Raw genomic sequence first — 16147 nt, 5'->3', positions numbered from 1 at the left:
TCGAACGAGAATAAAGTCGGTCGAGACTTTAGATCGTCCAAGATGAATTTGATCGGGCATCCCAATCGATAAAAGTCACTGATTAACGTGACCGCAATACCATGCATCGCGATCACATAACTCCGACGGCGCCCAAGAATTCTAAAATTAGCGATCAACCGTCTTTTGTTCCTCGTTAATTTTATTGGATTCGACCGATCCCCCGAGGTTTTCAGCGAAATTGTTTTCTCCCTTGTTGAAAATAAAAAAAAAAAAAAAAAAAAGAAAAACTTCCTATCAATCGAAATAAAAGTTTAAATAAAGTCGATAGCGCGAAATTCGAATTGAAAAAATCGTCCACCGCGATAAATTTAAAGCATTAACGCGCTCGTAAACTATGAAATTTTTCCCATTCGATTGAAAACTGACCAATCAATTTGCGTGGATGTCGCAAATTTGTCGAGTCGAACGAATTCGTTCATTTAACGAGCGAGTGATACATTTTGATTTCGGTTCTGGTTATATTTCGAATACTTGGCGTGTCATTTTTCAATTTTATTCTAAAACAAGATCAATTCTTTTGTATATTACATGTCGCGTTTCTTGATACACTTTTTTCGAAATTTAAACTCGATGAAACGTGTGTATACAATAATTGGGGTAACAAAGGAGTGCGCGTGAGCGTTATATAATAAAACGAAAAAACGAACATATCCCCTTTAATTCAACTTTAATTCACGAACGAGTTAATAACGAGTTAAAAAGAATCGCGATAAAAATCATTCAATATTTATTAAATTAAGTGCAAGCAAGCGGATATTTCGTTGTTTATCTTGCTCAACAATTTAACTAGCTTGTTACCCTTAATTTTACCCAGGGACGATTAAATTTTCCCCTGTATTTTTCGATATTTTCCCCACAATTTTTTTTTCTTTTTTTTTCTCTCTCTCTCTCTCTCTTTTTTTACGAGTTTAATCGAATTAAGTCAAGCCTGGAAATTACTTTATGAGATACGATTACCCAAGGGATAATTACGCTTTCAAAACGGTCGATCAATGATGGATTTTCCAAGGAGAATTATCAACCGTGATCGATAAGGAACGCCTGTATCAATCCTGTTCCTATTCTTTGTAAAATAAATATCAATGATAACGACGTGTAATTATTCGCGTGTGTGACCCAATTTAACATATCGATGAACCGCGTGCAACGTCGTAATCGACGGAACAAATTGATTCGTCGAAAACAAAAAAACAAAAAAAAAAAAAAAAAAACGAAAGATTAATATAGGGAATGGTTTCGAAACAATAGCGGGGAAAAATATTCCATTAAATCACGGAATTTTCACGGGATGAAATATTCAAGAGCGAGAGATGAACCGAGGACACGACATCATGTGCCGAAATAAATAAATAAAAAAGAAAAACTTTCGCTCCAATTTTCTCAAAATAGAAACCTCGAACGAAAAAAAATATCATCTCTCCTTCTTCATCCTCTGTATATTCCAAGAAGTGATGTTCCATCAAAATGGGAGGAATACTTCGTTTCTTATTTAATTTCTACCGGTTAAGCCTCTGAAATGCCTTCTTTTCCTTTTTCTTTCGAGGAAAGAGAGAAAGAGAGAGAAAGACTAGCTGTCGTCTCACCGCAGCCTCCTTCAAACAGGAGGTTCTTTTTAAGTTGTTATTAATCCATCGTTTTCGAAGTAAAAACACCGAGAGAGGGTTTCCACGAGGTTTCTCCGCTTCTCGCGCTTGAAAACTTCGATACTCGTGGTTTTTTTCTTCTCTAATTCGAAACCATACCCAAGCAGGGAAGAGCAGCAGCAATTTTTCACGGCACAATAAATTGGCATAAAAGATCTCGACTCGACGAGAAATTAAACGATCGTTTAAATACATGATGTAACTAGAAAGAAAGAGAGAGAGAGAGAGAGAGAGAGAGAGAGAGAGAGGGCGCGTTCCTCTTTCAATAACTTATTCCACGCGAGTAACGACGCGAATCGAAGTTTGAAGGAGGTAAAGATGAAATTTTTAAAGATATATAAGAAAATAAAAATAGACGAGGATAGAAAGTTTTTCTTCGAAACTCGTCATCAAATCGTAAATACGATGCTTCGCGAGGAGATGAAAAAGAATAGGATCTGTATATTCGGAATGGCTATTTCCATCTCCCTCGTCTCCTTAGGCGAGAAACAATTAAATTGCACCCAGGTGATCCTCGACCCCCGAGAACCCGGAGTTCAACCGCATCCATTATTGAAAAGTGATCCCAGATGAATGCGATGGTTGCAAGAACATCGTCGAGCTTTGCCACGATCGAACGATCGATAGACACCGTCTGTTCGCCCTGTATCGCACAACGGAGAAAGGTCACGGATTATCTCGGCCAGGCTAATTAACGAATCGAACTTTTACAAGCCTCCAATCTTGTTGCTGATTTCCCCGAATGATTATTTTACCGCATAGATCTCATTCCGGCCCAAAACTTCTCCCGCGAATTCCGCTCGTCACGAGATCCTTTCTTCTCCCCCACTGCCTCCCCAAAACTTTCCTCATTCGCAAACTTTTTCCAGAAACTTGCCTACCGGCCGTTATCTTCCCTATATCTTCCTTAATTCCCCCAGAATTTTCGAATTTTCGATAGGATTCATTGACGAACGATCGAGAAATTTCCCGGAAATCGAGTATCAAAGTAAAAGATAAGCAAGATCCAATTTTCCACGAGTATTTTTACGCGTGTCCTCTCGTTTTTTTTTTTTCACGGTGTTCTGAACAAGCGGATCGTTAAAGGGCGAAAGGAAGAAATTTGTCTTCGTCGCGAGGAATCGGTTAATGCTCGTTTTCTTTTTCCCTTCGTTTTCCCGAAGGATTTTGAAATTTTCGTAGCTATCTCGTAATAGGGCCAAACGCAACACACTCGTTTACAGAGTCATGGAAACATATCGAGCAACTTCTCTGAGGAAACATTATTTCTGCTCTCGTGTCGACAAGCCAGAAGTACTTAGAAAAATACTCTTTTTTAAAAGAAGGTTAGACTAGAGGAAATACTTGGATAATTTGCGCTTTAACGTAAAAATAAATAAATAAATAATCTGGAATTTGTTAAAAAATATCCCTCTACTCTTTTCAATTACCCGTTAAAATTCACATTGGAAAGGCGATAGAGAAACGCGGCAATCGTGAATCATCATCATAATAATTTATCACGGAGGGATAAAACGAAAATTAAATTTCTAAACGAACGAATATACTTATGATTTTCCAGCTAAATTAATTTGTACGCGCATTCGAACGAGCATTCGAAATATTTGTATATTTCGTGGTTGACAAAATTAACCTTCCTTGTCTGCCGTTTTCAGGAATTTGAAATATTTATAATAAGTGAGTGAATCGTGAAAGGGGAGAAAACGGAGGGTTTGAAATTGAGGTGTGGAAGAAGCGTGTCCACTCAAAGTTTAAGTGGAATGCGTCCTGGAAATACCAACGTTCATCTCGAGTAACTGTAAGAAAGTAAAAAAGAAAAAAGAAGAAGAAGAAGAAGAAGAAGAAGAAGAAAGAAAAAGAGAAAGAATACGCAAGTTTAAATACATACATATATACATATACATATATATACATATATATACAGTGTGAGAAATGCATGCGCAGAGTGATCGTTCGATAGAACTATTTCCCGTTTGTTCCGTAAATTTCGCTTAATAGAGATATTTCGACGGGAGCAGCTACTATTATTTTAATTTATTCATTGATATTTTTATTCGCGAATGAATCCGTTTCACAATCCGTCTCACTTTTCCACCTAGCACGGGGATAGTTGACACCTTGACTGGCGGGTTAATTTTGTATGCCTTATTCACAGCGACAGTGTGCTGTCGCTCATTTCATCACGGTGCATCGTAATATGCATATGCAGAACGTGGTCGAAATATATTAATATACAATCGGAAACAAGGTGAATATTTATAGAGAAAGAATGAAAAATATAAACTTACACGACTTAAATGTTTCGATTGCAATTCTCCCATAATTCGCCCGCAAATTAAAATTTCTACCCTTCCTTCTATTTCCTTCCATCCCCTTCGTTTCTTCCTTCTTTTTTTTTTTTAAACGCGTTTGAAAGATTTGCAACGCTGAACACTTTTCCAATCTATCGAATCGCGTTTGGCCCCAACGCGACTGTTTGCAACCCCTAGGGCGTTAAAACGAGCCTACGCGAGATCGTGCGAGGGAAAATGAAATGGGTGGATGAGAGAATATAAAAAAAAAAAAAAAGATAGTACAAGTCGAAAGAAACGATGTAACGGTAAAAACATTCTCGATAAAGACGATCGACCGCAACACGATTTATGACTTCTATTCACACAGGATGATTACGATGGTTTATGGAAGAAATAATGCGCCCACGCGTGGAAAATGGATTAAAGTTCCGAAATGTCTAATTACAAGGGCGCTTGTATACACACGAAAGAAACGCAAGAAATAAAATTCGTGCATACATATTGCTATATGATTTCTTTTGATAAAAGTAATGTTAAAGTTTTTTTCACTTCGTGTAATTATTTCACTTCGTAATCTCTTTTATAAGATTTATAAGTGAAAATTTCTTTCCATACAATTTCTCTTCACTACAGCTTAAAAGTTAACGTGTCTCTGCGTAATTGCAAATTCTCGAGAATTATTTCGCTGCCTCTCGATCAGATTAGAAGATCAAGTCGATGCGTTCTCCAATTTACGGAATATTTGCGTTTGCGTTTTTTTTTTTTTCGTGGAATTTTCGCAGCGACGACAACTCGCGTGAAAAATAAAACGGTTGGACATCGACACGAAGTTGAAAAAAAAAAAAAAACGAGAACCGTGGCATCGGTGAATAATAAGCATTTCCTGAGAATCGATTTTCCACCGGATGACTATGCGTTTTCTATGCGTCCAAACATCTAGCCTCTTCGTATTTAATAACTTATTGCAACGCTCGCCCGACATTTTCAATTATATTTCCACTTTAAGAACGGGATGTTAATATTTCAACGTGGCGAGCAATAAAGGATTTAACGTTTCAATTAATGGCCTCTAAAAATCGGATTTATAAATCGAAGGTGAACGATTCGTTATTTGCTTTATACACAAAGTTTATTTATCTTTGTTATTATTATTATTCTCTCCCCCCGTTTATATCCCGCAAGACTTCTCTATATTTTATTTATATCGAACAAATTATATTATCGATATCGTTTCGAATAATGTTATTAAAGAATAATATAAAAAGACCGATTAAACCGAATCAAAGTTGATGAATTTAATTTTTCACTTCGCGAAAATGAATGGATAAGCTGCAAGCTGTGGATGAGAAGTTTTCCGATATAAGAAAAATTATCACGATTAATTCGAACATTAATATCCGAATCGGATATTTAATTATTATGTTATTAATACGTTATAATCTATTAATTTAATATCATAGAATTTTAAATTTACGATTCATCGATTAAATAAGAAGCTGATAAATGTTAATTTTGATTATTAATATTGCATTAATATAATATACACGTGATATTATATTATCGTAAATTGATAAAAGAATCAAAATATTTATGATATATATGCATATATGAATTCAAACTTTAATTCAAAAATGTGAACTACGAAAGCTTTCTATAAAAAAAAGAAAAAAACAAAGGATTTAACGAAGAGTAATAATTCTATAGAGACAGAGAGAATCGAGAAGAAGGCGAAATTGCGATGTTCCGAAAAAATATTCATCGGAGATTAAAATTTTTTTAATAAATCAAAATCACGATTTTCCTACGAGACGACGAATGAACGCGTAATTAATGAACGTTCGAGTGAAGAAAAAAATCAGAGAAAAATTTGAGAAAATTGCAAAACTAATTTTCACGAACAAATAACTACTAAATAACTTCACTAGGAGAAATGAATTTCCATGTATACATAACGCAACAACTAAAAACAAATTAATTTTACGATTCTATTTTCTCGAAACGAGGGGTCACGAAAGAAGTTATTTTCCTTTCAGTGATTTAATTGCCTTTTCGCGATGGAATTCGTGAGCGGAGTGGTCCCGAACAAGGAGATCGCAGATTTGGAGAAGTTCGGTCAACATTCATCACAGCGACGTTGACTCGGTCCTCGACTCCAGGAGTCGAGGATTAACAAGGAGGAACTGATCCAAACGGAAACTCTGATTCGCGAATTATTTGCCTCTCATAAAGCTACGTATCTTATCTCGTCGTTGCAAAAATTCTAAAACACTCCGATCATCGTTAAACCTTCTACTCTCAACGATAATAACTTGTTTCATATATTCATGTAGGGGAAAAAAAATGTTTCAAAAACGTTGAAACATTTTAAAGTAGAAAAATTATAAAGTAAAAAATAATTTTCCGTTTGACGCGGTGATACGGTACGAATTTCAAAGCGATAAGAGTCAATTCGCGTTGCATGGAAAATTGATTGAAATACTTTTGACTCTCGCCGCATGTACGCCATTTTATATATATATATAATATATATTCAAGAGACTTAAACCTGTTATGAAAGTATTAGCAAGAGGATTCGCGTGAAATTGAAGTACGAATACGTGTCACGAGTCCTTTGAATTCCGTCAATTCCATCGCAACACGGAAATTAGTCGACCCTGGCGATCGTTCCTGCCTCCCCTTCGCTCAAATTTGCGTGAAGATTAATAAAGTTTAGAATTCGATTACCACTTAAACCGCTTAAATAATGGAATCCATCGAAACGAGGAGCTACGATTTCGAAGCGAAGAAGCGAAAATTTTCCACGAGTTTCGCCCCGGAAACGAAGATGTTTCGTGACGCGAGCGGAGAGCCACGGCCAGAGCCACGATGGAATAATTAATTCGGCCGATGTCGCCTTAATTAACGCGGTCGCTTTGATCGATCGATCCGCAACAGGAAGCGGCGCAAAGCTCGAATTACTTAAATAATAATCGAATCGTTGCACCGCGGCCATAATCAATCGGTGGCGAATAATTCCACGAATTTGCCGTCCCACTGAAAATTCTGAAGCAGAAGCGGGGAGGGGATTGGATCCGGTCCATCGCGATCCCTCCAAACTATTCGGGACGAGTTTAATCGGCAACCTCGATCGAAATTAATGGAATCCCTCGGGACAGGACGGGAGTATTTGGCCGCAAGAGGTAACATACGTCGTAACATTCCATGCAAGACGAGGAGGACGTCGGCTTATACCGTAAGGGAAATTTCATCGTCTAGGACACGCTAGGGGATTCGGGGAAATCCCGGATGCAACGTGACAGAAATCAAAAGCAAATCCCTGGAAATCTTTCTCTCGACCGCTTCTACTGCCCGCTACGTGAAGTATTTTCTGGCTTCGGGAATAAGTTTTGGATACATTATCGCGCGTACGAATTAATTCCATATTTTAAATATTCGAATATTTTCCGATAAATATATATTTCAACGATATATTTGTTGAATAGTTTAGTAGCATAATTGCGTTTAGTAGTTTAACAGCAAGTAGAGAGTTTGAGAAGGTATATAATTTAAAAAAAAAAAAAAAAAGAAGAGGATATTTCAGGAAATATGCTAATGGAAATTTTCGAAATATGAAGCTTTTAACGGAATCGGACGCGACATTGACCGCCTCGTTTGAAGTTTTATCCAAATCCAGTTAGCCTACGCGCCAACGATAATTATTAAGTTGTCACGTTATATTTTTCCTTTTTAATGAGGAAATTTTCACTTTATAATCCGCCAAGAATGTTATACCGATGAATAATTCCGTGTCCCGCTCAAAGTCTGTGTATCCACGGAAATAGATCGCGATATCTCTCGTCAAGCACTTTCAACGAGTTCGTTAATAAGAATTTTAATCGCGAGCGCTAATTAATTATTAAAACCAAGGTTGCGGCAATTCGAGGACACGAAATTCGCGCGTCCTCTTCTCCGCCTAAAAATTACAATAAAGATCGTAATTTAGTATCACAGATAACTGAAAACTTTCGAATCGATAATTCCGAGCTCACGATCCTACGATTTACGACGGTTTTTAAAACTCGATTACTCAATCCCTTTCGTGGCGCTATCGTAAATTTTCGAAAGAAAAAAAAAGAAAACCTTGTTATTCCGACTTGGCAGTAAAAAATTATTCCGCGAAATAAATTTTTCTCCTTTTCAAGAAGGAAGAAACTTTCAACAACTATCGTCGTTTTGGAAAATTACAATTTGTTGAAAGTTGAAAGGATCTCGAGCTGTATTGTTTTTGTTATTCTTCTGGTCACCGGTTCCAACGATTGCATTTCCCTTCCGGTGGTGCACAAAGCCTTCGTTCAACAAATTCACAGAGTGCTGTATATTCGAGCACTCTGCAACTGCCAAACGATCTGAGAAATTTCACTTTTAACGCGCCATCCATTAACATACCACGAATCAAAGTTACACGTTGTGAAAGCAACGTCGGAGTGAAAAATGTCGATTCGCGTTACGAAACATCGGTTTATTAAAAAGAAAGAAAAAAGCGAAGAATCTCGATCGTTTTAATTTCAAACTCGCTCGTATTTTCCAATACGATAGGTACGGCTTGGTTTGCGCGGTTAACTCGTTTCATCTATTTTTAGATGAATCGTAAACTTTTATGGATCGAAGGTGCGCGTGAAACACGTACGAGTGAAGAGAGAAAGAGAGAGAGAGAATGGAAGAGAAACACTCGCGAAATCCATCTCTCCGTGCTTGGTTACGGTTATAGTTTTTTAATCAATGACGAGAGACAGGTCGATAATCGTAAAGAAAATTCTCGATAATCCTCCTCCGTATCCGGATAAACCGATATTACCGAACGATATCCTACATCTCGAAATATCAAACATCGAAGTTGGAAATATCGATTATCGACGGACGGAATAAAAAAAGAAAAAAAAAATCCGCGAATCGAAGATCTTACTACTTGCGAAGCAAGTAGTAAAAGTCGACGGACGCGTGCAGGAAATTCTTTACAAGATAAAAGCACGCGACTAGAAATTTCACGTTTCACGTGGGCAAATAAGAAAACGAATGGGGCAGGATTGGAGAATCGGAGATCTTTTATTTACGACGACACGTTCTCCTCTTATCACAGGAACGAACGAATATAAAACTGGGGGACACGCGAGGAGAGGAACGGTTAAATTGCACAATCGTTCGTTTTTATCGCGCCAGCTTGGATCGAAGCCAATGTCGCAAACCGGATATACCTCTGCGGATTAATCCCAAACTTTTCGCGCTCCCGTGTCCCCCTCCACTGCCCCGTCCACTCTTTGTGCAACCCTCTCCCGAGCAAATCTGCGACGCCTACGATCGGTGAAAAATTGCCATCGTCGCTCTCCATAGTTTATTCGGTGGCTCCTTTGACGACCTCGCGACTTTGTCACCTTTGCTCCGCGCTCATCGAGACCCACGGCCGGCTAATTTTCCACCGGGTTCGTTAAAATTATCGATCACGGCGTATTTGACACTGGTGGTCTCCGGAGAGGCTCGTGCCTCGAGGGGTTTGCCAAGTTTTTTAACCAAGGTTCAAAGAAGGGCTCAGAAAAAGAGCGCCCGAAGAAACGGGATCTTAATGAGAATCGTGTAACGAGGGGAGCGAGGAGAAGGTGACCCCCTTTTTACGAATAATACATCGGGAGATTGGCTATGAACCTGGAACGAGAGAGATTGTTCTTTTCTCGCCTCTTGAAATATATATATGTATGTATATATATATTTCAATCTGGTCGTTTAAATCTTTTAAACGATTTAAACCTTTTTCTCGATGTTGCCCTCACGGATGGATGGAAATTATGAGGATTCGTTTAATTATTTTTAGATGGACGATCGTTGGAAAAATCAAAGTTTCGTCGAAATTATTTTATAAAGAACAATCGTTGCAATCCCTATACGTAGACGTTCGTTTCGCGTCCACTTTATTTCCAAGTGGGAAGTTTCTAAACTAACCTACTTTACCGAGAATTCCTCGTTATCGAGCCAAATCGATCATCAAATTTAGCATGCTCTACTTTATCTTGTCCTTCGATCGCGAGAATTCGATTTCTCGAATTGTTTTCGAGAGATCGAGTCTTTTTTTCCTCCGATCGTATTTTTTTTCTTTCTTTTTTTTTTTTTTTCCTTCCCTTTTTACAGAGTCAATTAAGAAGTTTTTCAAGTAACACGATCCCCTCGTAAAACGATGGGAATCAAACCCTGTTTTAAATTTTTAACACCGATCAAAGGCACTTGGAAACCTATTTGGGGAGAGCTTTAGGGACGATACTCGGATCGCTTTGCTTTTCTTCCCCAACAGAATTTCAAGGCAGATCACCGTGTTTTCCGAGTACGCAGTTTAGAAAGATCTAAACAGACTCGAATCAAAGGCTTTTCGATGAAAATTGATTGTTCCCTCGATAGGGAAACGATCCAATATGAGCGTTTCGAAATCTCGACGTGAAAAGATGTATCGGAAAAGATAGTGATTGAACAAATTCAGATATTTCAAAAATATCAAACAAGTCGAACGAAATTGATCGATCATCGAAACTCAAAGTACACGTGTGTAAGCATATTTTGTTGGCAAAAATCGTGGCAAAGAATAAAGATTCGCTGGTTGGAATCGTAGTTGGACGTTTTCTTCGTGCGGTGTCAATGAAAACGAATAGACGCGTTTCTATTCGATTTCTTCCGCCAGTTTTTAGCAAGGGGAGGGAAAGAAAACGCGAGATAAGAAAATCCGGTGAGTTGTTGGCGCGTTGCCAAACAGTAGGGACGATGTTCTTTGTTTGACAGGCTGTTTCATTTTCCGCTGACAGGTGGCTATTGAAAAATTTACGGCAATGGGCCGTGACACGGAAACAACAAAGAAGAAGCCTCGGAGATAACGATACGTCGCATCGTGCTGCGCTTGCACACTAATTGAAATTCACGAAAGGGCGATGCTAATTGAAACAAAATCCCTGCGAATATTCACAAAAGGAAGGGTAAAAAGTTTTTTAAAGCGCGACATCGTTATTTTGAGGAAGGATCGGGGGGAAAAAAAACGCGCAAAATTCGAATTAAACGACTTTCGAATCGAAATTTCAATTTCACGCAGTAAATCACATTTATCGCTCGCGTCAAGCTATTATCATTTGTCATCTCGCCTCTATGTATCGCGAAAAATTGAAAAAAAATAGCTCTGAAACGGGTTCATCGTCCGATTCGCGTGTCGATGGAAAACAAATTTTCTCAAAATTCTGGAATTCTTGGTCGCGATCCAACCATCCCCTCTCCCCAATTCTCGAATTGTTACACGGTTCGCGCTATAGAAAATCGTCACGCCAAAGAAGCTTATACGTGCCAGATTCCAATTAATCGCAACGATGAAACCTTTAAATCGACCTTCCCTTATTCTGCATTATTTCTCCCTCGCGAAATGTTCATTCCCTCCCTCTCGTTCATCGTTTCATCGCGAAATCGCTGACTTTATACCACTCGCCACGGCTCGAATAAAATTTCCACGGCGAGAGGCCTCGCCCTCGAATTTTCAACCATCCACCGGCTATCGATCGGCACACGGACACCGCGATTATCCCGATACGACCGTCAAGAACCGGAGAAATTGCACAGAATCCCGGCCGAGCGACGAGGAAAATTAAAAAATGTTGATGAAACGAAACCGGTCGAAACGATCTTCTCTTCGAGAATTCGAGGGCGTCTCTCGAACGAAGGGGAGGAAAGGAAAAAAAAAAAAAAGAATGCAGACGCAGGGATAAATTATTTGCGATCGACGAGGATTATTAGCTCGACGAAAAAAGATTGTTTCTCTGGTTCTAGTTTTTCATGGAACGAATGTTGAAAATGACTATTTTCGTGCAACAAAACGAGCAGAATATTTCGTTCCAATTATTTGGAATAAATATATTCAGACACGCGACGATAATGAAATAATCGAAAAGTGTTTGGAAAAATGGTTTGAGGAAAGGAACACATCCGATCTCGTTATCCCTATCATCTCTTAATCGACTCAAAAACAATTAGCTTTGTATAATTGTAGAACACGGGGGAGGGAGTCGGCGTTATCACTACTTAAACACAGAAATTTCACGGAAAGACGCAAATTTGTTCTCCCATCGGGAATATCATTCACGAAGATAACGTCCATCCTTAAACGGTCTATCTCATTTCCACGCGCACTATTTTAAGCTCCACGTTTCCCGTAACGGTGTCGTTCGTCCACAACGTAACAAACGCCATTCTTGCGGGGATATCGCCAACTTCTGATCCTAATCCGGACGAATGTAATCGAGCGGGAAAATTTTGTTTAATTTCCATTTGACACGCGCGCGCGATACCAACTTTCTCCCCGATTACTTTTCAGATTACTTCGGAACGAAACACGGAGGAGCGATTTTATAAAGATGGACGAATAACTTTTCCACTTTTAGCAGCACGATAGCGTAGGGACCACACGAAATTTCATTAATAACGCGTCCGGGCAACCCCCACGCAGTGGTTCCATTCATTTTTCTCCTCGAAATGTTGAACAACTTGGTTTATTTCAGGATAGCGACCGATATTTGCGAGGAGAAATCTTGTCTCGTTGCGAAAAATCCGCAAAAATTCCTCGCCAAAAACATAATCGTCACTTCCGTAAACGCGGCAAGATTCCACCAAGATTTTTCGCGCTCCAAACCAAAGAGATACGTTTGTGAACCGTCGTAGATGTTCGAAGAAACGAGGAGATAATTCAACGGATCGCACAGCTAAGAAAAATTCAGAACACACCCTGCGTTCGACGAATTTCACGATTAAATCACCTTGGCAAATCTTGTAAATCTTTAAATCTTGTATGGTTCGGATTTAACGTAATCCAATTATCCGTTTTTCATCCAATGTTAAACTAAATCGATACGCGTTAAGAAGCTTCGTGAGCTTGTAGAAAGATTGTCAAAGTGAAATTGTGGAAATCCAGGGATCGAGGATCGAAGAAAAGACACTTTTCCTTCTATGTTGGAAATAGATATAGATGGACTGGAAGAGTTGTTTGAGAGACTGAAAGGAACGGTGAAAAGAGACGTTTTTAGAATTAACGAGATTTCTTTAATCGGGGATACGGTTCGACGATTGAAACAAATCAGGGTGAAAAAGAGAAGTCGAGAATACTGTGACTAAACGGACAGCTTAAACGAAAGCATCAAAAACCTTTGCGAAAATAATTTTTCTCTGGGTAAATGCATTAATGGAAATTCCGAAACATTCGTAAACAAAACAACGAAATTTTAAACGGATTAAATAAGAGAAATTTATTTGTATTAATTGAAAGTGGTGAAAAGAACAATTGGACATTGTAACGAGGAGGAATAAATTTTAATTCTTTAAATTAAATACGAAAATATTGTTGGAAAAAATTATATTTTAAACTTTGTGTTTGAAATTGTTAAAATTTTTTTCCTGCTTCAACGAAAAAGGAAACCGATAACGTTTCGAGAAGAAGATGAAAATAAATACGAGAAAATATTAAAAAAATAACACTATCGACGAAGATAAGAAAGGATAAGTAATAGAAGAAAAAACGAGGAATGAAGAAAGAAGACAAGACTCGACAAATTTAACGAAAGGAAGTGCTTCGAAAATAAGTCTGTTTGTTATGAAATGACAATCCTGAATATTTTGTACAATTTTTAATACACACAAAAGGAAATGGAAATACGTTGAAACAAAGCATGTAGCATGTACTTCGTTAGCTTTGTAAATTAATCGATCGAACGGATATCCAAATAAGTGGGTATGTACAATTCATACAAAGAAATCAAAACGTTTATTATTAGACCATCGTCGATAATTTTTCAAATTATCGAGACGAACGATACATGAAATTCGCATTTGATCATTTATTCCATACCAACACTATTCAATTTATTGCAAGTTTGATGATGAAAGAGTAACTTTTGTTCGACGCTATTATATTTGTTTTCGACAAAAAAGCGAGGAAACTGTCGACGAAAAAAAAACTTGTCGAGGAAATTTGCGACGTGATAACACGTGAAAAGTTTCGCACAGTGTGGAAATTTCTGATCAATCGACACCACATTGATTTATATATCTCCAAAGGTGTACGAACAAAAATACTCTGAAAGTCGAAGAATAAATAAATATATGACAATGATCCCTTCTTACGAAATGTAAACATATCAAATTGAGAAAAAAAAAACCTTGAAACGCATTCGAAGAATTTCCTTTAAAATCGTATCGGATGAAAGATTGTTCCCACGGTTACCGTTTCCTTTTATTTACACGATCAATCCGATTTACTATTAACGTATACTGACAGAGCGTGTGTTGTTTCTTAAATAATTCGATTCGAAAACGGGAGAGTGAGAGTTGTTTAATCCCTAATCCGAAAACATCAATGAACAGACACACACGCGCGCACACACAATCCTTTACATTTTGCGTTGGTCGAAATTCCTAGTAATGAAATATCTCACTTCTATTAATTTCATCGAATAATTCCATTTCATTTTCAGTTCGACTTTTTAAATAAAATTACTCCCACGCGCTAGAACAACGCAAGGCAATCGCTTATGCAATGAAAATATAAAAAATACGAAAACGAGAAGAAAGAAGGACATTTTTTCCACATAGATAGATAAATCATCTTATCTGTATTAAAGAAAATTCCCAACCCGTTCGATCGGATTTCTGTTTCTTTTTTTATATGAATAAACGCGATATTCCCAACCCTTGCCGTTCCCATACCGAACCGAATAAAATCATCCCTCGATCTCGAGCCTTCGGGAGCCGCGTGGCAATTTCTCCGCGAGCCAATTTCGAGGAGGAATCTTTCTTTCTCTGCGTCGCTCACGTACTTATGATACAGACCATCAGTGTTGTCCGCGTGATAGACAGCAGGACATTTTTTGCAGTTTCGAGTTGCGACGTGTTCCTTTCGTCCCACGTAGTTCCCGTTGGTCCACGATCGGGATAGGGAAGAGAAAACGGCCACCCAAAACCCGTTTACCGCGATCAAGATTAATTTATCGCCGTTTACTCGACAGATTTCTTCTCGTAAAGGGAGTGGGCAAAAAAAAAAGCGAGGAAAGATTCGTCGCGTGTCACGAATAGAAATTGTAGCACGTTTATTCAATGCGCGCGTCGCGATGCTCGGCCACCGACTGTCAGCTGCGTCGCGACGGAACGTCGGCGCGATGCCCGAACCCGTCCGAGAACGACCGAGAACGTCGAAACGACGCCCGGTGTGTCGACGACGATAAACACGATAAGGAACACGTAAACTTCAAGGGCTATCGCGACCAACAAGTTTTAAGGACTTTAAGGAATTGTCATACTCATCGTCGAGAAGGATTAACTCCTTGGAGGGGTCAACTGGGAAAATAAAAAATTGGGGAGGGGGAGGGGGGTGATATAATTAAATTACTATATTTTGAAAATGAAGTTTAATTCTTTGTTTAATTAATCATTTGATTGGATTGGATTTGGATATCGATGAGTTTTCTAGTTAATTTACCAAATTTCGTGGATATTCCATTATCGAAAATGATCTTGGAACTTTGAAGAATTTGAGAAATTTCAAAATGAATTTCCAAACTTAAGTGTCTTTGATAGAGAAAGAAGGGAATTATGGTAAAGAGATAAATCGGATCTCAATAAAGAGATTAATAATGACTGTACAGATCAAGATACTGTCTGGAATATTTGGTGTATATTGAATTTGTAGCAATGAATAAGCTGTTTAATAGTAAGTACCATGATCTTCCAGAATAATAGCTTTAATTTAGATAATAATCAAACAATAGCTTCAGTTATCTATTCATTATCTTATGTGTTATAATAATTATTCGTTATACCATATCAGTGAATTGATGCATAACTAACCCTGTCTAAAGATCAAAGGAGTTGTTTTATAAATTAAATGAAATATCAAATTAAATTATGATTGATTAAATTAAGATGAATTATATATTTTTTAAACAAATTACGTTACTATGAAAACCATCTTCAATTGAAATTACTTTACCAATTTACACGTACAAATTTCAAATTTATATCAATACTTTATAGAAATTTTTCCATTATTGTGATATATCAATTAAATTTAGAATCAAATCATATAAAAAAGATTTATCCTCATAAGTATAGAGTTAATCAAACTGTTGATTT

The 16147-nt window shown here is 37.8% G+C and overlaps 1 protein-coding gene across 4 annotated transcripts in view; it reads right to left on the bottom strand.

The window, feature by feature from the left end:
* Nucleotides 1-16147, bottom strand: part of LOC410514 — a 98207-nt gene that overhangs the window by 81376 nt on the left and 684 nt on the right. For 2 of the 4 annotated variants that reach the window (XM_016916075.2, XM_016916078.2), the window contains exon 1: nt 14849-15150. The exons of 1 other annotated variant lie outside the window; for it this stretch is intronic. In XM_016916075.2, the coding sequence (XP_016771564.1) occupies nt 14849-14851 (3 nt within the window). In that variant the 5' untranslated portion in view covers nt 14852-15150. Of the gene's footprint in view, nt 1-14848; nt 15151-16147 lie in introns of those variants that run through there. One more of the 4 variants, XM_016916077.2, reaches the window with a different exon arrangement.

The sequence above is a fragment of the Apis mellifera genome, linkage group LG14 (assembly GCF_003254395.2).
Source record: "Apis mellifera strain DH4 linkage group LG14, Amel_HAv3.1, whole genome shotgun sequence".
Taxonomy (NCBI): domain Eukaryota; kingdom Metazoa; phylum Arthropoda; class Insecta; order Hymenoptera; family Apidae; genus Apis; species Apis mellifera.
Note: the sequence above shows the minus strand (reverse complement) of the source record. Positions and strands in the feature narration are given on the sequence as shown.